At 47.7% G+C, this 24197-nt stretch overlaps 2 protein-coding genes across 2 annotated transcripts in view; both read left to right on the top strand.

The window, feature by feature from the left end:
- RCN2 (reticulocalbin 2) overlaps positions 1-24197 on the top strand; it is an 810887-nt gene that overhangs the window by 523072 nt on the left and 263618 nt on the right. The window lies entirely within an intron of this gene.
- LOC310742678 (ras-related protein Rab-27B-like) lies at positions 7396-8098 on the top strand (the record flags this gene model as incomplete). Its single annotated transcript, XM_083572096.1, has 1 exon — positions 7396-8098. Exon 1 carries the CDS (start codon positions 7667-7669, stop codon positions 8096-8098), a length of 432 nt encoding a protein of 143 aa, XP_083428222.1. The 5' UTR covers positions 7396-7666.

Here is a 24197-nt window from a genome sequence, read left to right as displayed (position 1 = left end):
GCGTGCCCTGTAGAGCTATGGGGAGGGAGCATTTCCTGCTATTCCTGCCATGGACTTAACTCCTGCATGGAGAGGGTGCAAGCATTATACTGTGGAAGGGAAACAGCTCCCTTCCTTTGGAGAAACACGGCTGCTGGTCAGCTTTGAAACTGGCCTGCTTCTTCTGAAACCATCTTAGCTTGGAAGCCAGCAGAGTTCAGCTGGAGGTTAGCGGAGGCACTGAGTGCTCAGAGCTGATTGGCTGCACAAGGTCGGTCCTCTGGGGTTGTATGTGTGGCCATAATAAAAGATACTGCATAGCCAGCCAGATTTACAGGCAAGACAAGGAGCCCTCCATCGTGAATGTCGCTCCCACTCGGTGCTCGTAATTCTTGGTCTCCCCCTCACGTCAGCAGAAGGAGGAGGCCTCTGATTCTCTGTCTTTCCTCCTGAAAAAGAGGAAAACTGAAAATGGTGAGCAGCTGGGGGGGGGGGAGCTAAAGACACCAGGGGATGGAGTGCCAATAAAATAGCTCGGGGATGAGCAACTGTTTTTCTGTGGAGAGTTGCATTCTGGGGTGGGGAAGGGGTTAATTTGTTGAGGGGGGACTGCTGTTAGTGGGTGGGGCTGGAGCCAGTGGTGGGTGGGGCCAGGAGCCCATGCCTTCCCTTCACTCATTCACCCCCTTTACTTTTCAATCTGTATTTTTGACAAATCTCTCTTTCTGCCACTCCTTTCATTCTCGTTTTCTGCCCCTCTCCTCTTCCTCCCCAGACGGTCTTTTACCCTTGCCAGATTTAACGTTCTCCCTTCTGCCTTACTTCAGGGCAGATTTGAGGGTAAACCATACACAGCACGGGTCTGTCCTTGTGGTTCGTTGGAAGTTGAAACTGCTTCACATGTACTATTACGTTGTTGTCTTTATGGGGATATACGTTTGACTTTTATTACACCTGTTTTGCAAAAGTCTAGGAAAGAATCGGAATACCATAGTTTAAAACTACTGCTAGAGGACAAGAAGCCCAAGACTACATTAAATGTAGCTAAATTCTGTGCGTCTGCAATCAATCGCAGGAAGCAAGTGGTATCCCATAATGTCCAATCCCCTAAATGTTAATTACAGGGGGCACGCTAACAATTAATTTTAATTTTTATATTTAAATTCTTGTTATTGCATATTGTCCCTTGTATTCCTGATATTTTTTATGATCTGTGATATTGTGTGTGTTGAAGCTGGTCTATGACCGTATTAATAAATTCATTCATTCATACCTCTTCCTCCCTCTCCGTAAGGTGGAGACACACCCTCCCTCCCCCTGGAGCCCCTTCTGCTCCCCTCCCTCTTCCTCGCTGCGCAGCAGGTTGTGGGGAGAAGAGCAGAAGGTCCCTGAGATCCACAGAAATTAGGCCAACCACCACATTCAGCCCCAGGATTGGAAGTTGGGTGAACCTGCCCGTTTCAGTTTCTCTTGGTTTCTCGTTGACCTAGTCTTAAGTTCAGTTCTCCACATTTCCAGGTCAGTTTGCAAGTATTATCATTATCATTAGTTGCCCTCCTGAGAATACATCTACATTTTTGTGGAAATTTATTTAAATATGTGCATTTTTGTATGCAATTTTGCCTAAAGCACAGCAATTTTTCCTTAATATTTTTGCATGATATTTTCATTAATACCTGCATTTTAATGCACACTTTTTACCTTACAGTATATGTGTTTGATATGCATTACTTGGGTGGAGAACTTCATTGCAAAATTCAGAGAGGTGGAGCGAGAAAGATGGTGTTTTGAATAGCCTGCCAACAAAAAACTGCCAGATTAAGCTTTGCCCATAACACATCAGGCTAGGCTGTCCCCCTAAGACATTGGATTCCACCCTGGCTCCATTGATCGGCAGTGGGGAACCTTTTTGAAACTGTATTCCCCTCTGGGCAACCTAGTGGGCAGGCGCCATGTTGGCAACCCCCTAAGTACTGAATATTGTGGTCTGCTGGGCAGACATTTCCTTCAAGGTCTCCAGAACCTTTTGAAATCCTTATTTATTTATTTTTTAAAGCAACTAGAGGTGCAATCCAGAGCAGGCCCAGGCATGGAGTTAAGATTGGACCCCAGTAGCAGAGCCTCTTTATTTAAGATATGTCCAACCCACCTCTCAGGGCATTGCCTTCCCATATGTTAGACTTCAACATCCATCATCCCTAAACATCCGAAGTGCTTCCTGAGTCTGGTGAACAACTGCAGTTCCCCCATCCCTGGACTTAGTGAATTAATGTCAAAGGCAGACGTAACTAGAGGCCTTGCATTCCACAGCTCAGTTGTTATACCACACTAGCTATATTTTATCACAATTGCTGTATCATCTAAGCAGGGTTTGCTAAGGCAGCACCCACAGGCACCTGTACGCCCATTGGCATCTCCCGGGGCACCCACAAAAGGTCTCAATAAATATCATTTCAAAAATTCACAACATGTAAGAAGCGGCTTGCTGTTCCTGCTCAGTTCCTGTTTGCGCTGCCTCCTAGACGGAATGCACCCTCCTAAACAGGCCCACATCTAACTGGATGCTAGGACTGAACGCCAACCTTCCCATCTGTTCTGAACAGATGATCGGCAGAAAGAGCTTCTCCCTGTGAGCAAGCGGAGCAGGAACGGATGAGGAACCTTCCCAACCATTCATAGGGAGGTTGGCGGAGGTCAGGCCTGCACAATATTGTGGACCAAGCCTGGCCCACCATGAGGCAGGGTGAAGCTGTGGAAGGAGACCCCGAGGCAGAGCCTCCGAGATTGCCCTGCCTGCCCGGCTGCTGGCATTGCCACAGATTTCTGTCAAAATCTCACAAGATCACGTGGAGTCAGTGGTGGACGTGGCAGGGCATGGCAGGATGGCACTTCCTGCTCACATCAAGCCCCGAAATGGGGAAGGCCTCTTTTCCTGTTCTTTTAGATGGGGCAGCCATTTTGTGTTAAGCTGCAGTTGCCCTGGCATCCCTTTGGTGCCCATGTCACTTTCTCAAAATTTCAAACGTGTCCCCTGACACCCTAAAAAGGTTGGTAGCCTCCTGCTATAATAGATAGACAAATAATTTGAGCTAGCCGAAAACCAGGACCTGTTCCTTTCTCGCTTCCCATGCTCAGAGGGAGAGATACAGGTAGAGGCTTGGAGAGGCAATGGCAAGGCATGACTGCCCTTGTTGGGTTTGGGAAGCATGGTGTGGGAGAGACCAAAGCAATACGGAGGGGGGGAGGGCAGTGACCTGTGACCCTCCAGGTGCTGCTGGACTCCAGCTCTCATCATCTCTGACCACTGGAGGTTCTGGCTGGGGCTGATGGGAGTTGGAGTCCAACCGTGTTTGGCAGGGCCACCAGTTCCCCGTTGCTACAACACACAGAAGGCCTGTCCACTCGCGTTCCTGGTCTTGCGCCAGAGGCCTCCCTGACCTTGCACGAAAATGGCTGCCAGCTTTTCTTGAGAGGGATGAAACTGCAGCTGGAGCAGGAAGCTGCATTTAACGGCCTAAGATTTATTATTCCTCGCCACCCCCGCACTTTTTTTATGAGGCACATAAATGTCTTCAAATCCAGGGGAATAATTAGATGCTTGGGACAATGTTTCTATCCAGGGTGAGTTCCATTCCCCTTTCAGCCTTATGGGGAGGTTTTTTTTAATGCACAACACGCACAGCAGCCTTGGCCGTGATGAAGCCACAACACCAGCTCTCCCCTTGATATCTGTGTTTGCTCTTCATGGCTTGTTTAGTTCATTCAGCTCCATTTAAAGAGAACTCCTGGCAGCGGCCAGACTCCTCACTTGAATTCCTTGGACTGGTGGAGGGATAGGATCAGGCCCAGATTAAGGCTTTGAGGGATGTAAGTCTAATAGGAGGGGATGGAGGGAGCAAGCGAAGGAGGGAGAGACACACACACCACACAGGAAGAGTGTTTGCGGTGCATTTGAACACTTCTCCAAATGCTCCTTGACGGCTCCTGAGTTCAAGGAGCAGGTTTTCCTCTATGTTTGGACAGCATTTTGACTCAAGATGGCAGACTGAACCATTCAAAACTGCACTGATTTTAACCACTGATTTGAAAACTGCTGATTTTTTCATTTCTTAGAATTTTGATTGCAGAGTCAAGAAATGACACCGGCCACATGGATAGTCTGAGAAATTACATCAGAGAAATTACTTTATCTTCCCATCATTATTTATTTACTTTATTTTTAAAAAAAATCTCCATGAGGCCTGGAGAATGTGCACGACAGCCAGTTGTTTTGCACATTAACTACTCAAATTACATTCCCCTTAACACATACATAAAACCTGTTTCCTGATATTGCCTCTGACAATTGTGTTTCTCTTTCAGAAGCTTCGAATGCTCTCTCCCTGCGTGGATTATACCCTTTCTGACTCATCATTCTTGCACACATTTGCCTATTTGCTTGTGCATCCCTCTTCTCAAAATATTATATACTGTCTCTGTTGCTCTCCATTAATACTCCGCTGAGTATCCCAACCCCATTTCCCTTGCTGGGGTTTCCTAATTAAGGGGATGTTATGTACTGAGTTGAATAGGATCCAAAATGCAGCAGTCTGATTGGCCCCAGAACAATAGGATTCAGAATGCAGCAGTCTGATTGGTCCTAGAACAATGCAGCAGTATGATTGGTCTGCAGGAGCCACCCAATCCAGCTCCAGATGGAAGTGAACCCACAACCTGATTGGCCTACAGGAGAATTCTGGAATTAGCCAATCACGTGCAGCCCATTGTGTAAATAATGTATATAAAGCAGATACTTTGAGGGGACTTTCATTCCTCCTCACCACTATGAGCTGAATAAAGAGCATGAAATCCACTCTCGACTCTGAATATATTTCACTGGCGACGAGGATGGGATCCCGCTGAGCTGACCACCACACACAGCACCGCAGCACCGCCACCTGCCGCACCGCTGCCTCGCACCGTGTATCCAGGCTTCAGCTCCGGGACCCAAGGAACTCAGAATGGCAACCGACAGCAGCTTCTTGCCATTCGACCCAGCATCGGAGACTGGGAAGCGTACACCTCCCATTTCACCTTCCTCCTAGAAGCCAAAGGAGTCACCGACGAAGAAGACGCCAAGAAGAGGGTGATATGCTTCAGTGTCTGTGGAGAGGAGATGTTTGAAATCGCCCAGGCTCTCCTTGCACCTGAAGACGTCGCTACTGTTCCATACAAAACAATAATGGAACAGCTGAAGGGGCACTTTTCGCCGCAGCCTTCCGTGGTGGCTCGTCGAAATGCCTTCTACACAAAGCGGCAAGCCCCTGGGGAAACCATAACTGGGTTTGTGACCTCTCTCCGCCAAGCCACCCGGTTCTGCAACTTCTCAGAGTTGGAGAACATGCTTCGTGACCACCTCATCGGTGGCCTGAAGGATGAGAAGCTGCAACGACCCCTCTACGCTAAGAAGGACCTAACGTTCCAGGTCGCTCTGGAGGAGGCCCTGGCAATGGAAGCTGCCAAGAGGTCGACGCAAGAGGCACAGCCGAGCCTGCTGTCCCAACCGAGGGTCCACCACAAAGACCTCACCGACGACTCAGGATCTGACAGGGAGGAGGTGCACCGAGTACAGCAGCACACTCAAGCAGCCCACATACCACAGCTGCCTCGACGAGAAGGAGGGAACTGCGCAAGCTGCGGGGAGTCATGAGAGGAGGACCTGCTGTTTCCGCAACGCAGAGTTCAGGCAGTGCAGAAAATCGGGACACATCGCCCGGGTGTGTCGGGCTCGGCCGACCCGACACCAGGCATCAGATGACCAATCCAAGAGCCCCAGGTCCCGGGCCCAATGCACCAAGGCAAGTCGACGGAGCTCACGGACTTCCAGGTATACCAGTTGCCCCACCCCAATGTAGAGAAAATTTATGTAGAGGTACAGATAGAGGGGGCCCCGTGCCGCATGGAGCTTGACACGGGTTCAACTCTATCCATAATCTCAGCAAGGACCTTAAGGAAACTGTGTCCTAGTGGGGGTCCCAAACTCAGGCCGGCCTCATTCACCCTCCGGGACTTCCAAACGTAAGGTCCCCACAATGGGGGTGGAGACCTTCAGGGTGCAATATCGAGGGCGAACACGGCAACTGGACTTGCTTGTGGTCAAGGGCCCCTACATTAGCTTACTGGGATTGGCATGGTTTGGACCACTGGGGCTAGCCGTCACCGGGGTGAACCGCACTAGTTTACAAGTGGACGTGGACGCCATATGCAAGGAATTTCCGGGGGTTTTCAATGGGAAATTGGGACAGTATACGGGGCCCCCCATTGCTCTACAGCTTGACCCCACAGTACGACCTGTCAGGCTCAAGGCCCACCGGGTCCATTCGCCCTGAAACCCTGTATAGACAAGGAATTTGACCGGCTCGTGGAGCAAGGAGTGCTGGAGCCTGTGCCTAATGCCCCCTGGGAAACCCCGATCGTCACACCCGTCAAGCCTAATGGTTCGGTCCGCATCTGCGCAGACTACAAATGTACCATAAACAAGGCCCTCATGGCCCACGCATACCCAGTGCCAGTGGTCAGCCATGTCCTTGCCACCCTGGCTGGGTCAAAGATTTTTGGCAAGCTGGACTTGGCCCAAGTATATCAACAGCTGCCGGTAGATGAGGCCACAGCAGAGGCACAGACTATTGTGACGCACAGAGGAGCATTCAGGGTAAAGCGGCTGCAATTCGGTGTCAGCGTGGCACCAGGCATATTCCAGAATCTTTTATTTATTTTATTATTATTATTATTATTATTATTATTATTATTATTATTATTTTATTCAAAGTTATAACGAAACATATTATGCAAAACCATATTCTTATTCCCCCCATTTTTCCTGCCTCCCCCTCCCCCCCACAGAACCCATCACCCCACCCCTCGACTTCCCTCAGTTCCAGTCTTTGGTTTCTCCAATAATGCTATTTTCTGCATGTTACAAAATTGTATAGACCCTCAAACTGTTTAGCTGATTATTATCAGTAAAAAAATTGTGAATGTTTATTCAAAACCTGCCAAGGAGTCCAGTTCGCTTTGTTGCATCTTCAGATACTTTGTGAAAGGTTCCCATTCATCCTTAAAGTCACAGTTATCCTTGTCCCGTAGCTTATATGTCAATTTTGCTAGTTCTGCATCAATTTTTCTTGCCATGATTCTTCAGTTGGGATTTCTTCAGTCTTCCATCCTTGTGCTACCAGAACTCTCGCAGCCATTGTTGCATACATGAAAATGTTTTTCAACTTTTTTGGCAGGTCTTTCCCTACGATCCCCAACAAAAATGCCTCGGGTTTTTTAACAAATGTTAAATGGAACATTTTCTTCAATTCATTGTATATCATTTCCCAATTTTTTTTAATTACTTTACAATCCCACCACATATGATAAAATGCTGGAGGGTGGTGCCGAGCGCACAGCGAGCCGACTTTCGCTGCTGGCGAGGGAGGAACGCCACTTTTCCGGACTCCTTTGTCCTCCTCCCCTTTCCTTCACGCTCTTCAATGTTTCCAAGGATTGCTAGATTGCTTTGGGGTTTTCTTTTGCTTATGAGGAGTTGACTGCGGCGGGTGAGAGTCTTTTGGGAAGGCGAAACAAGCATCGGACTCTGTAAGCAGGCACCAAATCCACGGGAAAGAAAAACTTCGCGCTCTGGTTCATCAAGGTCAGCACTATGACTGATGGGGACTATGACTATCTGATCAAACTCCTTGCCCTCGGGGATTCTGGGGTTGGGAAGACCACGTTCCTGTACAGATACACCGACAACAAGTTCAACCCCAAATTCATCACCACAGTAGGAATTGACTTCCGGGAAAAGCGGGTGGTGTACAACAGCCGGGGGTCAAATGGCTCTCCTGGGAAAGCCTTTAAGGTCCATCTTCAGCTCTGGGACACAGCCGGGCAAGAAAGATTCAGAAGTCTCACGACAGCATTTTTCAGAGATGCCATGGGCTTCTTGTTAATGTTTGATCTCACCAGTCAACAGAGCTTCTTAAATGTCAGAAACTGGATGAGCCAACTGCAAGCAAACGCATATTGTGAGAACCCGGACATTGTATTAAAATGTTCCCTCCTTTTCCTTACACTTCCAACATATATTTGAACTAGCATATTCCAGAATCTAATGGACTCTCTCCTTAAAGGGATTCCTGGCATCACCCCCTTCTTCGATGATGTGTTGATTGCTGGGCCCACGCCAGAGGAGTTTGAGGACCGCCTCCGCACCATTCTGTATCTTTTCCAGACGGCGGGTCTCAAGGTGAAGCGGGAAAAATGTCTACTAGGAGTGCCTCAGGTGGACTTTCTGGGATTTATGGTGGATGCAGAAGGGGTCCACCCAACTGGGGACAAGGTATGGGCCATTTGTGATGCCCCAGCGCCCAAGAGCAAGACTGAACTTCAGGCCTTCTTGGGACTATTGAACTTTTACCATTCCTTCCTTCCCCACAAGGCGGCGGTAGTGGAGCCCCTACACAGACTCCTGGACAAGCGGGCCCCTTGGGTGTGGGGCCAGCGCCAGGAGGCCGCATTCCAGGCAGTCAAGGACTTGCTCGTCTCAAACTCAGTCTTGGCACACTTCGACGAAAGGCTGCCGGTGGTGCTAGCATGCGACGCCTCACCCTATGGCATCGGCGCTGTCCTGGGACACCAACTCCCGGATGGTAGAGAGGTGCCGGTGGCATACTTTTCCCAGACACTCAACGCAACCAAGCGGAACTACTCGCAAATTGACAAAAAGGGTCTGGCAATCGTCAAGGGAGTAAAAAAATTCCATGATTTCTTGTATGGGCGGCCCTTTACCGTGGTGACTGACCACAAGCCGGTGCTTGGCTTGTTTGCCCCCGAAAAGCAGACCCCCGCAAATGCTGTCTCATCGTATCCTCAGGTGGTCAATATTCCTTGCCAGCTACCAGTATGCACTGATTCACCGCCCTGGGAAGGCAATGGGCCACACGGATGCCCTCAGCAGGCTACCACTACTGGAAACAGGCCCCGACCCAGCACCCGTGCAAGAGGTTATGAGCCTGGAGCTGCTTCCCGACCGCCCCATTCAGGCACAAGAAGTTGCACACCATTCCAAGAAAGATAGGGTCATCTCCCGGGTCGTGGACTGGGTGTGGAGGGGATGGCCCAGCAGCAGCCCCGGGCCAGAATTCGCCGGCTACACAACCCGCAAACATGAACTGTCGGCCCACGAGGGGTGCCTGTTATGGGGAAACAGCATCGCCATTCCCCATCCCCTCTGCAAAAGGGTCCTCACAGCCCCACACGAGACACACCCAGGGGTAGTGAGAATGAAGGCCCTCTCCAGGAGTTATGTGTGGTGGCCGGGGATTGACGGAAAGATAGAGGTCTGGGTCAAACACTGCCAGGCCTGCCAAGAATCCCGCCCAGATCCCCCAAGGGCCCCAGTCCAGTCCTGGGAGTCCGCCCAAGCACCATGGTCTTGCCTGCACGTGGACTTCACTGGCCCCTTTCAGGGGAAAACATTCTTCATAGTGGTGGACTCCTACACCAAATGGCTGGAAGTCGCACTGGTACCGTCCACTTCCACGTCCGCAGCCATCCGGGTATTCCACAACCCACGGGCTCCCTGAAACTCTCGTCTCAGACAACAGAACTGCATTTACGTCAGTAGAATTCCAAACCTTCACAGCACAGAACGCCATCCGCCACATCCGCTCGGCGCCATTCCACCCTGCAACCAATGGCCAAGCAGAACGCATGGTGCGGACCACCAAGGACACCCTCCGCCGCATGATGCAAGGGGATTGGGAGTACCGCCTTGCAACATTCCTTCTAGCACAGCACAGCACCCCCAGCTGAATGACTGGCTGGAGCCCCGCTGAACTACTAATGGGCTTGCAATCAGATTGGACCGCCTTCACCCCGATAGAGCTCAGGATGAGGTAGTGGGGGGGGGGAGGCAGGAACCCCCAGACCTTCGTGGCCCAGGACCCAGTGTACGCAAAGAATTTTGGGGCAGGCCCAGCATGGGTACCCGCCACAGTCACCAGGGTCACTGGCCCCGTGTCGTACGAGGTGCTAACGGATGGGGGGCAATGCTGGCGCCGCCACTGCGACCAGATACGGCGACGATTCCTGGGAGAAAACCAGGAGGAGGACAGGTCAGTAGAGTCCCAAGGGAACAGTAGGGCAGTGAAGCCCATAGAGCAGGAGGGGCCAGCAGGAGAGGCAGAATCAGTAAATAGAGAGGACCCGCGAGGCCGAAAGGACACCAGAACCAGAACCACGACAGAGCGAGCCGGTTGCGCCCGATCAAATGGCCCCATCACAGCCAGCATCCTTGGAACACGAGCCAGAACCTGAACCCCGGACCAGGGAACACCCCAGGCCGCAACGCACACGTAGGCCGCTGGCGTACCTTGAGGACTATGAATGCGACCTCCTGGGCAGGACTGGAACTTAGAGGGGAGGGGTGTTATGTACTGAATTGGTCCTAGAACAATGCAGCAGTATGATTGGTCTGCAGGAGCCACCCAATCCAGCTCCAGATGGAAGTGAATCCACAACCTGATTGGCCTACAGGAGAATTCAGGAATTAGCCAATCACGTGCAGCCCATTGTGTAAATAATGTATATAAAGCAGATACTTTGAGGGGACTTTCATTCCTCCTCACCACTATGAGCTGAATAAAGAGCATGAAATCCACTCTCGATTCTGAGTATATTTCAGGGGAGGAGGACTGGTGCCAAGGGGCAGCATTTTTGGGCACCTGTCCAGGTCCACAGCCCTGCAGAGCCCCCACTGCTGAGCCCCCAAACCTCCAGGCCCCTTCCTCTCTTGGATGCTTCCTGTTCACCTCTCACTTTCCAAACTGGCACTGGTCTCTGGAAACTATCCCCCTCCTCCTGGGAGCTCGATTGACTTGTGTGCCCAGGAGGAGGCAAACAAATCTGCAGTGGCATAGAGGAAATGGCCCTGCTATGGAAAGAAGGGCTCATTGAGAACATCTTGACTGAGATGGAAGGAAGAGACAGCCCCCACCAGAGAAGAATGACAAATCAAGTTGATGGACTATGCCCAAATGGCAAAATTAACTGGGAAGCTCGGGAATCAAGAAGACAAGAAATTTTAAAAAAGAATGGGAAATGTTTATAATGTATATACAAAATCATTGCAAACAGATCAAAACATTAGTAGTATTTTAAATACACTTGTATTATAGAAGAATGTATAGATAACTTAGGAAGATGAAAAACTGGAGAAGTGTTGATATGCAGTTGAAAATAGAATTAAAAGGACCCATGAAAGGGATGGGGGGAAGTCACAAGATTCAATGCAATTTCGATATTTGGATTATGTACTGGTTTTTTATGTATGTTTGTTTTCTTTATTTCCTTTTTCTTTCTCCCTTTTTGAAAATCAAATAAAAAGATTACAAAAGAGAGAGAGAGCATCTTGGCCCTCCAAAAACCTCGTGCTCGCAGGGAGGGATTTCTGCCTCTTCTCTTCTCTTGCGCCTCTATTAGACGGCAATAAAAATAAATTGCAGATTTAAGCAGAATGGGAGACTCTCCTCTCTTTGTGGAGCAGAAATTGCTCTCTGTAAGTTCTAGTGACTCTCTCTTCTGTTCTGTCCATCTGCTTTAATCCTGCCATGGCCGAAGGAAGGTGGGCTGGGAAAGCATTACAGACAAAAGACCACCAGGGCTATTTCTGACAGATAGAGATAGAGAGGCTCTGCCTCTGCCTTCACCATTTATTCCGCAGCCAGAAACTCCATGGATGAAGGTTTTGACGTGCAGCGTAAATTAACAATGCAGAGTTTTTAAGTGAAAGAATAAGAGCTTTACTGAGTTAAAATAAACTTCTTCATAAACAATATGGTTCCAAACAGTTTGACTGAGATTCCATACTGCTCTGCTCACAGCGGAGGCAGACGGACTCTGACTAACATCTTACAGAGAGCACAAAGTGAAACTGGCTGCCGAGTCCCCTGCCAGAGGGACTCCCCAGTTAGCAGTTAGGCCTGAATAACTTGACTAGGCCCAAATGATTGTGCAGTCCCAGCACCTCCCAGCCTGCTTGGCTGCTTCTGCTCTCATGTGTCTTTGGCACATGACAGGTTTCTCCACATGAGACACATTGTGAAGGGGAAGCTGCATCTGTTTTACGACTGCCTGTTTCACAGCCCTTTTTTCTTTAAAAAGAGGCATTTTTTGAACAAAAGAGGTGCAAATTGCAAACCCATTGTAAATAAAGGGGTGCATGTTTGTGCATCCCCACCTGAGATTAGATGAGGAGTTCTAAAGGTTAGACTCTCCACAGAGTCTACACTGTGGAATACCACCCTCTCCTAAAAACACAGGTTAAAAGTCATCCCAGTGAGCACTTTTGGGTGGAGGTAGCTTTTCACTGTAATTTTGCAATTTGTGAATTTTACAGTACTTTTAAATACAGATAGATGATAGATAGATAGATAGACATAGATGATATAGATAGATAGATGATAGATAGATGATAGATAGATAGATGATAGATAGATAGATAGATAGATAGATAGATAGATAGATAGATAGATTGATTGATTCCTGGGGCAATTCCATGAAACAATGGGACATAAATGAGTCAACAAAATCAGTAAAATGTAAACTGGGGTGGGGGTGATGCTCTTGCTTCAATAGGGGGCAATTGCCATGTTGGAGGCTGGCCATTGGGGCAAATCGGGCACGGAGGCAGCAGCACCAGGCAGTCCTCAGCCAGCTCCCAGCTGCCCGCCTTCTTGCTTACAGCTGCACTTTAGTCTCACTGCTACCTGCAGGGACTGTAGCTCAGTGGAAGAGCACCTGCTTTGTATGCTGAAGGTCCCAGGATCAGTCCCCAGAACATGCAGGTAGGGTTTATTTATTTATTAAAATATCTGAATGCCACTTTATCATAAAGAATATTGCAATGATTTGCAGTAATAGAAACACAATTGGGTTGTTTTTGTTTTGATTATGTATTTTGTGTTTTTATATTGTGATTTTATCTTGTGAACCACCCTGAGATCTTTGGGTATAGGGTGGTATACAAATAAAAAAAATAAAATAGAAAGCCATACTATAAAACAGCAAATCAGTTTACAACAGACATCAATCAACCATTGTGGAAGGATGTATTGCTATTGGCCAAAGTATTGGGAAACTCTGGAACAAGAAGGAGATAGATTAAAACTGCAGAGCTTTGATAAATTAAAAAACAAAGTATGAGATTGGCTTCACTATTACCAAATAAGGGAGATATATCATTTGGACAAAAAAATTGGTTTCCAGGTGGAAAAATCAAAACTGGAAACAGAATTGTTAGAACCTAAAACTAAGAACCTGTCAAGAATGTATAACTTGCTGTTGAAATGGAATACACAGGATGAAACGGTTAAATCTGTTATGATTAAATGGGCACAGGATGTTGGACACAACATTATGTTTGCTGACTGGGAACAGTTATGGACCACAGGTATGAAGTTCACGGCATGTAATGCCATAAGAGAGAATATTATGAAAATGATTTACAGGTGGTACATGACTCCAGTCAAGCTTGCAAAAATTTATCACTTGCCCGATAATAAGTGTTGGAAATGTAAAGAATGTGAAGGTACCTTTTTTCACCTTTGGTGGACATGCCCAAAGATTAAGACCTTCTGGGAGATGATTTATAATGAAATGAAAAAGGTATTTAAATATACCTTCCAGAAGAAACCAGAGGCCTTTCTCTTGGGCATGGTCGGCCAGTTGGTGTTAAAGGAGGATAGAACTTTCTTTATGTATGCTACGACAGCAGCAAGAATACTTATTGCAAAGTACTGGAAAACACAAGATTTACCCACCCGGGAAGAATGGCAGATGAAGGTGATGGACTACATGGAACTGGCTGAGATGACTGGCAGAATCCAAGACCAAGGAGAAGAGTCGGTGGAAGAAGAGTGGAAGAAATTTAAAGTCTATCTACAGAAATATTGTAAAATTAAGGAATGTTAGAAAGATGTTGGAATTAAACTATGTGTTTTAGCAGAAAAGATATAAAGGATTAAGTAAAGAGGAATTGATAACAGGTGAAAATGTAAAGTTACAATAGATTAAGATAAAATATTAAGATAAAAGCAAAAAGGGTAAGGATTTGCTGAAACAACTACTGAACTAGAATACAAAAAAGGGAGGTGAGAGGGGGTCAGGGAAATAAGTAAATGAAAGATAAGAGATGGAAAGACTGATTTGTTTTTAACTGTTTTTATTTTTCTGTATTTTGTATTTTTTGTATTTTTTCTTATTTTTTCTTTTCTTTTTTCTACTTGTGTAATTTCTTTGAAACTTTAATAAATATTCAAAAAAAAAAAAAAGGAAGGATGTATTGTTAATTTCCTGCATAGACCTTGTGGAATAGAAACAATTTCAGTAGGCATTTGATAGTTGGCCTGGAAGATGCCCACAGAATCTCTCCTGGGGTGTTCCACAGGACTGGTTTGATGGTGCTAAGGCTTGTCATAAGATGAGCCTCACCAGCTTGGGGAATGACTAGCGATGCTCCTGAAAATGATCTCCATGATCAAGGTGAGGTATGAAGGTTCAGCTGATCCCTGAGGTACCTGCAATTAATGCAAGACATGATCCCATGTCTGAAGCCCCGAAGAGCTGCTTCTGGCCATTGCAGACAGCACGGAGCGAAATGGGGCAGTGGTCTGACTCAGGAGTTCCCTGGCAAGACTCTGCAGGGTGGAGGAAGAAGGGGCCAAAACTCTGCCTGTCGTTGGCTCTGGCTCCCCCACCCAGCCATCGGCCTCCCTTCCAGTCCCACTGAGCATCAGCCACCATTAGCCCAGTTGGTTGGGAAGTGCTCCTGCCTGTGCAAGCAGCCAGTGATGGCTGCTAGATGGTCGTGATTAAAACATTTCTGAGAAACTTTGCTGATCCGAGGAAGGGAGCCAGCTTTTTCCTGGGAGCCATGACGCCTGTTCTCCAGGGGCCGCATGACAGAACTGCATCTTGACCCTTTCTCCCCCTTTGCAAAACAGCAGGAAGCTCTTCTGGCAGCCAATAATTTGTTTACAAGATCTTAATAAAATCTATGGTATGTTTCATCAGGCTCTGATTTATAGCCCCGATGGGAGATAAGGAAGTGTGGTTTGGAAGCCGGGGAAGATAATTTTCTCCTTGCTTTGTGAAGGAGGAGAGACTTTAAAAGAATCTTGGTCTCCGCCAGTCAAAACAGCCAAGGGAAACATGCAGGTGATCCATATTGAGGGGCAAGTCCTGCAAAAGAGGGTCTGGGACTCAGAAGGTATAACAGAATCATAGAGTTGGAAGGAAAACCCAAGAGGTCATGCAATCCAGCCCTCTGCAATGCAGGAATCATGACTAAAGAATCCCTGACAGATGGCCACCCAGTCTCTGTTTAAAAACCTCCGAGGAAGGAGAGTCCACCACCTTCCGATATAGCCAATTCCACAGTCGATTGGCTCTTGCCCTCAGAAAGTTGTTCTTAATAGTTAGACTCTCCTTTCTTGTCATTTGAATCTGTTGGTTTGTGTTCTGTCCTTTGATGCAGCAGAAAACTAGCTTGCTCCATCTTCCAAGCCCTCCAAGTATCTGAAGATTGCTATCATATCTTCTCTCCATCTCCTCTTCCACAGGCTAAACAGACCCAACCTCCTCAACTGTTCCTCATAAGGCCTGGTTTCCAAGGGGGTGGGATGTTCAAGCCAGGCATGGCTCAATTAGGTTCAGCCAGGACCCCAGGGAGACATTCTTGAAGGAAGAGGCTTGGAGTTCCACAGGATATCTTTCATAACTGGGCCCCAGGGAGAACCAGGAAAGGCAGCATGAAGTACTGTACATGCTGAACACCTTATGAACACCTTACCTGTGACCCTGACAAGCCCCTCTGATCGCATCCTGAATTTTGCCTTGATGTCCCCCCTTCGCCTCCCAAGTCTCAAGAGTAAAGGTGCCAGTGGATAGAGTTAGCGTGGGAACACTCTTTTGGTTTACCAGGGGAGGAGAGGGAGGGGGGAGGAAGAGGGAGAAGTCAGAAAAGAATCAGCTGTGAACAGTGACCCAGCAAGTGATCAGGCGAGGGTCTGGAGCACCAGGAACAGGGCAGACTCTTCAGAGTACATGGACCATGCATAGATGGAGGAGCTAGCTCTGATGTCTGAGTGCTATAGGGCCTGTTTCACTGGGATTGGTCCTTGTGAAGGGGAGGGCAGGGGTGGGTACCTGAGCAGTATTGCAGCAGCCCAAAGCCCAGTCTAGCAGGCTTACAGTCAGCACTGAGCCCTGCTGGTCTATAGGGATGAAGTACTGGAACTCAACAACTGAGAGGAACTCAGCCTTTTGCTGAGGGCTCATCCACACTTCCCTGGGTCCCATGATATCTTCTCTTTGTCCCATGATGTCTAGCCACGAGTCTCAGAATCCTAGAATTGCAGTTGGAAAGGACCCCAGGGGTCATCTAGTCCAACCCCTTCCAATGCAGGAATCTCAGCTAAAGCATCCATGACTGATGGCCTTCCTACCTCTGTTAAAAAAACCTCTAAGGAAGGAGAGTCCACAATCTCCCAAAGGAATCTGTCCCACTGTCAAACAGCTCTTACTGTCAGAAAGGTCTTCCTGATGTATAGTTGGAATCTCCTTTCTTGTAACTTGAAGACATTGGTGCAGGTCCTGCCCTCCAAAGCAGGAAAAAACAAGCTTGCTCCATCTTCCATGTGACAGCCCTTCAGATATTTGAAGATGGCCATGATATCTCCTCTCAGTCTCCTATTTTCCAGGCTGAACATACCCAGCTCCCTCCAATGTTCATCACAAGGCTTGTTTTCCAGACCCTTGATCATCTTGGTTGCCCTCCTTTGCACACTTTCCAGCTTCTCACATCCTTCTTAAATTGTGGTTACCAGAATTGGACACAGAATTCCAGGCGTGTTCTGACCAAGGCAGAAGAGAGTGGGACTATTAGTTACCTTGATCTGGACACTAGACTTCTGTGGATAGAATAGCAAGAGCTTTTTTTTTTGCTGCTGCATCACACGGTTGACTCTTGTTAAGCTTGTGGTCCACCAGGACCCCAAGATCCTTTCCACATGTACTGCTAGTAAGTCAGGTGTCCCTCATCTTATATTTGTGAATTTGATTCTTCCTGCCTAAGTCAGAACCTGACATTTGTCCCTATTTGTCCCTATTGAAATTCATTTTGTTGGTTTGTGCCCAGTTTGCCAATCTGTTAAGGTCATTTTGAATCCCGATTTTGCCTTCTGTGGCATTATCTAGCCCTCCCAGGTTGGTGTCATCTGCAAATTAGATGAGCGTCCCCTCAATTCCTTCTTCCAAGTCATTTATGAAGACTTTGAAACTTTTCTGCAGATTGACATTCAGCAGCAAACAGCGGGGTTTTCTGGGTAAAGGGGTAGGACAAAAAAGAAGCAACCTCTTGGACCTATAACTAGAAACCATGGGGAAACGTCCCGTGTGGAGGAGCCCAGCTTAAGACCACTGTGTCCTCCCAGCTCAACTTTTGTCTGCCCTATCTTTCAGCGGCTCTCTAGGATTTCAGGCTGCGCTTTCCCCCAGCCCTGCCAGGAGATGCTGGGGTTGAGCCTTCTACATGCAAAGCAGGTGCTCTGCCACAGAACTATGGCCTTCCCAAAGGCTCGAGATCTTCCCTGCATCACAGTGAACCTCTTACGAAAACCAGCAGGGCTTATTTTCTAGAAAAAAGTGCCGGTACTAACCATTGTATTCCTCTTGCTTTTCTCAGCACTAATTTAAATGTCAATATTTCTTCTTCCTCCTCCTCTTTGCCTACCTTTCCCCTCTGTTGGCTTAAAAAGCAAACACCCTCTTTCTCCCTCCCAGTGGGGAACCCTCCTTCTGGTTCCCCAGCCCCAGCACTTCCTTTCTCCTTTCCCTCCAGCCCTTTCTCTCCCCAAGTGTTCCTAAACACTGCCCCCTCACCACCCCTTAGGGCTTGATCCCTCTGTGCCTCTCGCTCTCTTTTTAATTCACACACCCTAACTGGGTCTCCTTCCCCTTCACAGTCACCCTTCAGAGCGGGGTCACTGAAAAGAAAAAGGTGCTGGTACTATGTACTACTGTATATCGCCAGAAAAAAGCACTGAAAGCCAGCATCTAATACTTCCTCTGTATATTGTGGTCTGAGTCATTTCACCATGGCATGGAGACCTTGTCCTTCAACCCGCTGCTTCCTGGCACCCAAAGGCAGCTTGTGCTGTGCTCTTCCATCTCTGAGAGATGAGGTATGGATCCGTTCAAGGGCTCTTTTGCACCTGGAAGCCTGGCGCATCAGACTTTGGCCCTCTGCCTGGGGGTGCTGCCCCCTCCCCTGAGTCCTCATGTGGTACAATCTGCATTCCTCTACTACCTCATATTCATCCCAGCTGCCTTAGTCACCTGAAGAGCTTTTGGTGGTAACACTTGACTAACAAGTAACAATAATACAAGTTATAATAATAATAGTAATATAATTATTATTATTTAATTAAATACAACTGGAGGGTATTCTTGGAGCAACTGCCATCCCTTCTTGCACTCCCAAACCATATTTGGATTCAAATGCATTTAATTTCCTTTGTAAGAGCACAAATGTTTCCTGATCCTATCCTTTGATAGCTGGGACACTCTGGCATGTGGCAGATGCTTCTTGGGGCTTTATTCCCCCCCCCCCCCCTTCCATGCACAACTGAATTAGGCTCTTTAATTGCAGTATTAAAAAAGGATAACTGGAAGTCAATTATGAGAGCCCTTGGAAATTATTAGTGTTAATAAGCATCCAGGAAAAACATGGATCTTTTAGCACCTGGCCACCAGTCAGTGGCTGTTTCCAAGACTCTCTGAGTTTGACTCTTTAATTGCCAGGAAGGAAGAGAAAATCTGCAACAGGGCTGCTCAGAACTCCCTGGGCTTTAAAATGAAACGGGATGCTTGAAATAGAAAGAAACAGAATGAAAACCAGAGTTTGCTTCATCCTAGGGTTCAGACACATCCGGTGAAGCCAAATGCTGGAAGATTCAGCACAGAGAAAGTCCTTCTTCACACAGCTCAGAGTTAAACTAGAGTCCATTCCTGAAGAGGCAGCAGTGGTCACCAGCTTGGATGGTTTTAAAAGAGGATGAGATAAATTTCACATAGGGAAGGCTGTCAGTTCCTAGCAACTGGTAATCAGAGGCTTCCAAGAGTGGAGGCAGAACACACCAGGCCCCACTGTATTAGAGGAATATTCTTTATTTGAAGCAAAAGGTCAGGCAATTTTTTGATTTTGAAAGTAACATATATGTACCAGCACTATAAACCTATGTGGTTTTATACCAGTTAGGGCCTAGCTACACTTTGTTTGCCCTGTGTTTTCTTCCGTCTGTTGTGCTTGCAGATTAATACCACCAACAGTTTTGTCCGGAATTCTGGGTCCTCATGCCATGCCTGTTCTGCGCTACTTCAAGAAGGCAGCCCTGAAAACATGTGACATCCCACCCACCGCTGCTCCATTTTTCTTCCTTCTTACCCACCCCTTTCTCAGCCCCTGGTGCCACAGTGTTGCTGCACACGCCCTTCTTTACAGTTGCTCGGGGGTTCTTGTGGTCCATTGTGTTCCTGCGCACAAGCATACAATATCAGGTTGTTGCTTCTCTAGAACACCAAAGGAGGTGTCCAACAAGCACAAGTTGAAAATAAACATATATGTAATTGATCACAATGCCTGTAGGCAGTGCTTTTTTTCTAAAAAAATGTTTAGGAGTACTCTCATTTTCCTACTCATATTGAAATACTGCCTCTCAGTGAGGCCAAACTTAGATTCATAAAATGTTTAGAGGCATGCACCCCCCAGAAAAAAGGCACTGCCTGTAGGATTGCAAAAGGGAGACACATTTGGGGCAGGGAATCAGAAGGGCACAGCAACAGGCTCTGGAGACAACGTGTGGAGACACAAGGGGCTGGGGTCACAGAGGAACACCCACACAATGTGCCACAAGGGAAAGGGAGCCCTGCAAAAGGATTGAATTGGAAGGAAACAAATTTCTATTTGGGCTTTTCAGGGTTTTTCAATACAGTCGTAAAATGTGTTGCTTTGCGTTTCCGAGTTGTGATATACATGAACAGCTTTTGGACCATTGCTGTTGATCCAAAACAAATTCTAAGAAAGCTTGGGACAAATGGACAGGCCCTTAGTGTTTGCACATTTCCCCAAACATTTCTGAGTATAAGTAGTTTGTGGGTGCTTGGCTTTCCGCGAGAGAGACTCCTGGCTCCTCCACACATAACTACACTTCCCCTGTGGGGAAGAGGAAGTAGCTCTTGAAGGCATTTACACCTGTGCTGCGTAAAGGCTGCATCCTAGCCAAGCTCCTATGCTTGACTGCCCTCCGGCCCCCGCAAAACCCCCCACCATTTTTGCACTTGGCAAAATCCCTTGTGGGCTGATATGCATGGCTAGCTGGTTACAGCGGTACCTCGGGTTAAGAACTTAATTCATTCCAGAGGTCCGTTCTTAACCTGAAACTGTTCTTAACCTGAAGCACCACTTTAGCTAATGGGGCCTCCTGCTGCCGCCACACCGCCGGAGCACAATTTCTGTTCTCATCCTGAAGCAAAGTTCTTAACCTGAAATACTATTTCTGGGTTAGCAGAGTCTGTAACCTGAAGCGTATGTAACCCAAGGTACCATTGTATTTGGGGCATCTAGCATTTTCTGATTGCTTCAGTGCCACTTCCTCTAACTTCTCTGGGTGAAAATTTTGCATTGGTGGAAGGGCACCCGTGTCATGGCACTAAGCAGAAGTTGGATTGTGCACACAAATCTCTTTCCTCGGGGGTGGGGGGTGGGGTTAAACTGTGAGATGACCAGACTCTCTAGCTCACTATTGATCTCTATGTAGATCAGGGATGAGGAACCTTTGGCCCACCAGATGTCGCTTGACTGACAACATTTGGAGTGTTTACAGCCACAACCTGCAATATGGAACCTGATGGTAGGGTTGAGCACCCATGGGCCTGCATTTCAGGCAAAGGATACACTCACTCAGGGACTGTGTACGCTGAGTGGAGTAGAGCTTTCCTAGTAAATTCTTCTAGAAAACAATTGTGCTCACATGATCAAAAGGGTGGAGCACCTGCTTTGCAAGCAAAGGCAATCAGATTCTTCTCTGAGTCCTTAGAGAGCCTCTGGCAGTCAGAGTAGGCTACAATGTGCAAGTCGCACCAATGGGCTGACATGTGTACGGATGTGCATATAAAAGACATCTCCTTAGCACCAAAACCTCAACTTTGAGGTTTTGCTTTATTTTAAGGTGACAGGGTGGGTGGACTATGCAAACTAAAGCTGGAGTGAGTGAGGAACCTGTGGCTCTATGGAGGTTGCTCCCTCCTTTGGCCCTGCTGGCTGATGGGAGTTGGAGTCCAACAACATCTCAAGGGCCACAGGTTTAAAGCAAATGCAGGAAACTAAACAGTAGAAAAAGGAGGCGCTGCACAGCTGGGAGTCAAGAACATCAAATGCCATTTTATACGTATATATCATTTGATGGCTGGAACTGAGGGATGTTGCGTTCCAACACCTGAGGGCAACAAGCCCCTGCTCTAAATTGTCAAGTACTACAGCAATGGTTCCCAAAGTGGGTGTGGTTGCCCTCTGGGGGGCAGGAGGTGGGATTAACTAGGGGAAGCACCAAGAGGTAAAGAGGCAGCAGGGTATGGGTCTATTATAGAATTTGTGCAACATTTCCACAGATGGTGGCACCAACCCTGTTAACGTAGGTGAGATGCACCTTGGTCTCTAGACCTGCTGCCCTTGGGACTCCGGTTACTGCAGAGTTCAGCAGATGGTGAACACCTTGCCCCTTCTGCACCCTAGTGAGCCTCTTTCTTTTCTTACAAGCCTGCTCTGCTGTCACCAGATTTCCAGCCCTCCCACGGCATTGACAGCTGAAGTCCCGAGGAAAGGCCTGAGGGGGCTATCGGAGTCTAGCTCTCAGCTGCCAAGGATGAAGCAAGCCTGTGGGAGTTATTATGAGACAGTTGAAGGGGAACCAGAGGAAGGTTTTGCCAGGAAGGAACTCCCTGTGGAAGGTGTAGGTGGATGGCCATGGCAAATGAAACCCTGCCGGAGGCCAAGACAGACAAAAGGCAGAGGTCTATTTTGGGAGCAACTAGACTCTGAGGGCAGACAGTAGCAAGCGGATGCCACTCAGCTGCCCCCTCAAAGAACTGCAGCCACTCTGGACATCTGTTGTTTCTATAAGGTCAACACAGGCATAACTCCTCCCCACACGGCCCTGACTTTTTCCAGCTCCAAACCCAGAAATGGGCCTGAAATGGAGCTGCATTTGCAGGTGGCACCTGTTGGAATTGATCATTTGGAATGCTAGGGCTGGCTTAGATAGTCACACCCATCACTTGATCCCCTGCCATTTGATTTACCCCTGTGTTGCAGCCAGATGCATGAACTATATCATAATAAGAGCCTGCTGGATCAGGCCAAGGGCCCATCTAGTCCAGCCTCCTGTTCTGACCATGGCCAACACATGCCTGTGTGAAACCAGCAAGCAGGATTTGAGCCCAAGAGCTCTCTCTCCTCCTGTGGTCTTCAGCAACTGGGATTCAGAAGCATTTCTGTGGAGGCAGAGCAGAGCCACCATGACTAGAAGTCGCCCATAGCCCTCTGCTCCGCCATGAATCTGTCTAATCCTCTTTTGAAGCCATCCAAGTTGGTGGCCATCTCTGCCTCCTGTGGGAGGGAGTTCCGCAGTTTAACTTCATGCTGCCTGAAGGATTGTCTTTTTTCCTTGTGTTCTATAACATATAAACCAACAATGAATAACAAAAGAGAAAGTTATCCCAACAGACAGGCATTGGAGGTGGCTCTGAATCTGGAACTGCAAAGCTCCATGCCGACTTCCGTTGCAAGATGGGAATGTGCTGGCATAGGATGCCACATGCGGGGAATATTAGTTTCAGCCTGAAGTCTGCATTTGCTCATGGACAACTTTCCAGAGTCCACATGCAGCCATTGCATAGGGGCCAAGGCAACGGTGGGCAGAGCCACTGGAAGATGCGACTCTTACCTTTGTGCAGGCTATAATCCAGAGGCTGCGGTTTCTACACCTGACAAGTGAGAGCCATTGTCGCAGTTCAAGGACACATTCCCGCCAGGGAAGAAGCTTGGGGAGAGTCTGGAGGGCCACACTCACTTCATGTACCTCAGTGCACTTCCTGATGTATGGCTACCTTCAGCTTCTGCTATTTAATACTAACTAATAGCCCGGGGAATAGGAGTATAAAGCCATCACTGGGCTTCCTGCAAAAATATATAAATCCTGCCTTCTCCACCGGTGCAAACACAAGATAGATCTCAGCCATGAGATTTGTTTCACCTGATGCCAAGGACATCCTTGACAGAGGTCTCTGTGAATTCTCTAGGTTTCTTTTGCCCCCCCTCTCTAAAACAAACAAACAAAAAAAACAACAACATGAGCTACTGTTTCACTTCCAACTCTGCTGCTGCTTTTATCAATGGGGACAGAGCAAGAGTAACAGCCTTGTATCCCTTAGTATCCTCTTGGAGCTGGCTTAGTCATTCATAGTTAGCAGGGTGCTCACTGGCATCCAGATACTGCAGATCTGAAATGTAAATAGATGCCAAGCGGGCAATGCTCTAATGGAGGAGAATGGACAGAAAGGCCCTTGGTGTTTTCATTTTCTTGAAAAAGAACTCTGCTCTCCATAGAAAAAGGGCACCTGGTTCAATTAACTCAGTGAACAGGCCTACCTGGCATTGACAAACAGAGACGAGCTGATAAAGAGAGGCGGCTGGATGTACAGCTGAATGCAGGAGTTCCATTTATCACAAGCCGCAGCAGCTTCAGATTCAACATTAAGGATGACCTGTGTGAGACAGAGACTTTTGCACCTGCCCCTGCAGCAGCAGAGTGGCATTGCTCACTTTCTTGAGCATCCAAGATGCAATGTAATGATACTGTAATCCTGTACTCACTTACCTGGAAGTAAGTCCACTTAAATCCATAGTGGCTTGCATTTGAGTAGACATATATAGTAGGGATAGGGAAACTTTTTCTGACCAAAGGCCACATTCCTTTTGGCCAGCTTTGGGGTTGGGGCTGTCACATGCCAGCAGAGGAAGGGGGGAGAGCAATGCAGACGTGAGAAGGACCATCTATGCACTCACATCCATG

Source organism: Podarcis filfolensis (genome assembly GCF_964270895.1).
Source record: "Podarcis filfolensis genome assembly, chromosome: 9".
Lineage (NCBI taxonomy): Eukaryota > Metazoa > Chordata > Lepidosauria > Squamata > Lacertidae > Podarcis > Podarcis filfolensis.
This window is presented reverse-complemented; position numbering and strand designations above follow the sequence as displayed.